The following is a 3,903-nucleotide window of genomic DNA, read 5'->3' on the forward strand; positions in this document are numbered from 1 at the left end:
CGGCACCGTCGCTTCACTCCGCACTCCACCGCTGCCATCTTCCCTGTCTCGAGGCGCACGCCAACGAGGACCGGTATGCTGTGCGGTACGATCTCAACGAGGATCTATCGCGTGCCTCCCGCCGGAGCGAGAGAATGCGCGACGAGGCGTCGGCCCCAGCCTCCCGCGGCTCTTCCCCAACCCCCTCTTCGCCGATCCCTCCGTCGAACGCCTTTTTTGCGGTGTACGATGGGCATGGCGGCTCCGACTGCTCCTCGCTCGCAGCCACCCGGCTTCACCTTCTCCTCGCTCATGATGAGGAGGCGACCTCCGAGACATTTGGCAGACCGAGGCGGCGCCACGTGCTTTTTTCGCAATATTGCTTTTAACGGCTAGGCGTGGCGGGAGAGGCCCGCTGCGGCCCTTGCGAAGGCGTTCGCCGCTGCAGAGCAAGAGATGCGCGTGGCATCGGGCCTTGCAGCGTGCTGCCATATATTCGCCACTCCCAGTGCCCTTGCACGTTTAGGCGCGCCGCGTACACCCGAACTTCCGATCGCTCGGGGACGTGCGCGTTGGTCGCCCGAAGTCACGGGTCGCCCACCCAAAGCAGCAGCGAGTCTTTTCAGACGATTCACGGTTCATCTCTCAGGCCGTATTGTTGCGCGGCTCGAAGCTGCATGTCGCTTCCGTCGGCGATTGCCGCACGCTGCTCGTGAGCGGCGAGCACACATACCAGCAGCTGACCACTGACCAGCGCGCTTCCGAGCCGGCCGAGAGGGCGCGCATCCTTGAGTGCGGCGGCGAGATATCTGCGGACGGGCGCGTTTGGGGCTCGCTCATCCCCAGCCGCACGCTCGGCGATTTCCCGTGGAAGGACCGCGACGGCGGACGCGCCCTCAGCTCGTTGCCGGCGTTGTGCACAGCCACGTCGATGACACACGCCCGCGCACACCAACAGCAGTCCCGCCGGTACTTCCTAGGCGTGCGCTTCCTTCTCTGTCCTCCCCACGCACAAATATCTCGTCCTCGGCTCGGACGGGCTCTTCGACGTGTTGCAGAACCGGACCATCGCCCGCCTCATCGGCCGGCTCAACTCTGGCGCACAGGTGCTCTCACCACATGCTTCCCCACACCATCCCCGTCACCACTCATCGGCCGGCGCGATTGCATGCGCAGCGCGCCTGCAACGAGCTGGTGAAGGAGATCAAGAAGCGGCCTGGCACCGACGACACGACAGTCATCGTTATCCACTTTGAGAGGGATCGCCAGAGAGAATGCTCAGCTGACAAGCTGTTCGGCGCCGTCCGCCGCTCGGTGACGGTCTGAACGATTTTTGAGATATCCCGCAAATAAATAAATAAAACTGACACCTCTCTGGAGATGGGTAAAAAGGAACAGCAACAGGTCCCCGCCCTGCGATCTTTGTGCCGGTCGTCTCTTTCCGCGGTGCGTGATATCATCCCGGATATCCCGCGCAACCGCCCGCGGCCAGGCAAAAAGGACATGACCGCGCTTTCCCCGAGGGGGCCACGCCGTCAACGCCCCCTTGCCGCACACACTCACACGCTCCTGCAGCACTCTAGGGGCACACTTCATGGCGCCGCTTTGGAGGCCAGCACTTGAGGAGTGCGGTTAGCGTGGAGGGACTTATCGTTTTTGTATGAGCTCGAGCGTCGAGGTAGCGCCTTCGATGTTATGAAACACACGCAAGGCGGACACACACACACATGACGCATCACTCCACCGCACTAAACACTTTCGCCCCCTCGCCCCCAACCCATCCACCTCGCCGAGTCCGAGATACGCGCGAGATTATGCCCGAGGTGCCTCAGCGCGCGATCTCGGGCGATCTATCTCCCGCCATCTCTGAGCCGCGCCGCGCCGCCGCCGCCGCCCCACCCTCCCACACACACACCGCCGCCCGCGCGCAAGGGAGTATGGTATAGTGCAAACGCCGGTTTGTAAAATTCTTTTGTGCGCCCGTGGAGCTGCCTAGCGAACCTCTGCTTCGGCGCGCCTGCGCCTGCCGTGATGCACGAGCGTCTGGCTGCTATCGTGTTACACGGCGGACATGTCCAACCCGCCAGCTCCACCGGCCGCTACGTACGAGGTCGAGGAAGGACTACCCGCACGCACGACAAGCGCATCCATCATCTATCTACCCGGCTCGGAGCCGTCACGATGTGTTTCCGCTCCCCTCGACCCTCACTCGACGCCGTCATGGTCTGTCTGGACTCCAAGGCCAGCCTCTGCGCCGCGCTTGGAGCACGCGCAGCGTACTTTTTTTTCAAAGAGGCCGAGGCAAGGCGAAAGCCGAAACGACAAATTTGTCGTGCACCGTTTCGCTTCGCGACATGCGCGAGCTGCGCGTGAGTGCGCTGGAGGGGCTAGGCCCTCCTAGCGCACGTAGCCCGCGCAGTCCGCGCAGCCCAATCAGCCCGCGCAGCCCAATCAGCCCGCGCAGCCCGCGCGGGAGCAGCACTTCTTTTCTCTCATCGTTTGACCGCGATGAGATGGTGGTGGCCGCCCACGATCGGATGATGTACAACCGTCAGCGATCGCAGGTACGCACCGCATCAACCGCGACCCATGCGACGCACTGCAGCCACACTGACGGGACGTGCCCTTGCTCCGCAGCTCAAGCACCACATGCAGCTGGCGGCGCGCTACAGCGGCAGTGACTTCATGTCGCGTGGGGAGCTGTCGCTGGCCGCCAAGCTGGCGGGCATGGACCACGTGCTCACGGAGGAGAAGCTTGACCTGTTTTTCAACCCCCGAGAGTCACCACGTGGCGCTGTAAAGGACGGCGCGGCGAATTGGCGCCACATCAACAAGGTCTGACAGCCCTGATTCCGGTTCTGCGTCCCTGTTTGCATTGTCCAACTAACCGTCCCATGCGCGTCTTGCCAGGCGCTCGCCCCGCAAATGGCGCAGCGCCCTGAGGCTACGGCCACGGCTTCCTACCGCACCAAGCGGCTGACTGCGACCACTAAGCGCGTGCAAGCTGCCGAGCCAAAATTGGTCCCGGAAGTCCACGCGGCGCCGGCAACTTACCCCTCCAGCCCTGACCCATTCGAGAGCATCGATCCCCTCGAACTCGAGAAGTTCCACATGGTGCTCCAGACGCATTTCACGACGCGTTTTGCCGAGATGCGCCGCGCTTTTCGCATGCTTGACCAGACGCAGTCCGGCATGCTCTCGCGCAATGAGGTCAAGCTCAGATGGCACAGCCTACTGTGCGGCTGCCGCAGCTGTGACAGCGATGGGCTCGCCCTCACTTGTGCTTTTTATGAACGGCGAGGGTTCAGAATTATTTTCTCGCTTTCTCTGTGTACCTGTGTTAGCGCCAGTGCGCGCCAGTCCGGGGAGAACTTGTAAAATTCTTTTCTTCGCGATGTCTGAACCGCCGCGCCGCCGTCGCGCCGCCTCGCCTCCGCCTCCACCGCCGCCCCCTATCCAGACACGCCGCCGCCCGCCCGCCTCCTCGACCTCCCCACGGAGCTCCTCGTGCGCGCCTTCTCTCGCTGCGACCCCGCCGACATCGCGCGCGTCGCGGCCGTCTCGCTCCTCTTCCACGCTTCGCTCGCGGTGGAGGGCATCCGCTTGTGGGCGCAAGAGCGTGGCTTCGAGCTGCCGGCGCAGCCAGAGGGCGAGGGCTGCGCCATGCGGTGGTTGTGCTTCGCTGCGCTGCTGTGCGAGTCCAACCCGCCGGCGAGGGCGGCGGCAGGCCAACGGCACAGCGTCTTCATCGACGGCGAGGGGCGGCTCTCGTCGTGCGGTAATGAGGCAGTGGAGGGCGAGGAGGACGAGGAGAACGACGAGGACGACGAGGAGGAATTCCCAGGGCTCCTCGGCCACGGCGAGGGCGTGACGCGGCTCAACACGCCGACACGCCTCCCTTCCCCGCTGGGCGGCGAGCGCGCC

The 3,903-nt window shown here is 64.1% G+C and overlaps 1 protein-coding gene across 1 annotated transcript; it reads left to right on the forward strand.

Moving 5' to 3' along the window:
- Positions 1-134: 134 nt before the first annotated feature.
- EMIHUDRAFT_460136 (hypothetical protein) lies at positions 135-3,323 on the forward strand (the record flags this gene model as incomplete). The annotated part of the gene is made up of 9 exons (XM_005758629.1): positions 135-341; positions 506-554; positions 629-889; positions 960-1,085; positions 1,156-1,293; positions 2,493-2,543; positions 2,617-2,814; positions 2,890-3,215; positions 3,281-3,323. Exons 1-9 carry the CDS (start codon positions 229-231, stop codon positions 3,321-3,323), a joined length of 1,305 nt encoding a protein of 434 aa, XP_005758686.1. The 5' UTR covers positions 135-228.
- Between the last annotated feature and the right edge of the window lie 580 nt (positions 3,324-3,903).

The sequence above is a fragment of the Emiliania huxleyi genome, assembly GCF_000372725.1.
Source record: "Emiliania huxleyi CCMP1516 unplaced genomic scaffold EMIHUscaffold_849, whole genome shotgun sequence".
Lineage (NCBI taxonomy): Eukaryota > Haptophyta > Isochrysidales > Noelaerhabdaceae > Emiliania > Emiliania huxleyi.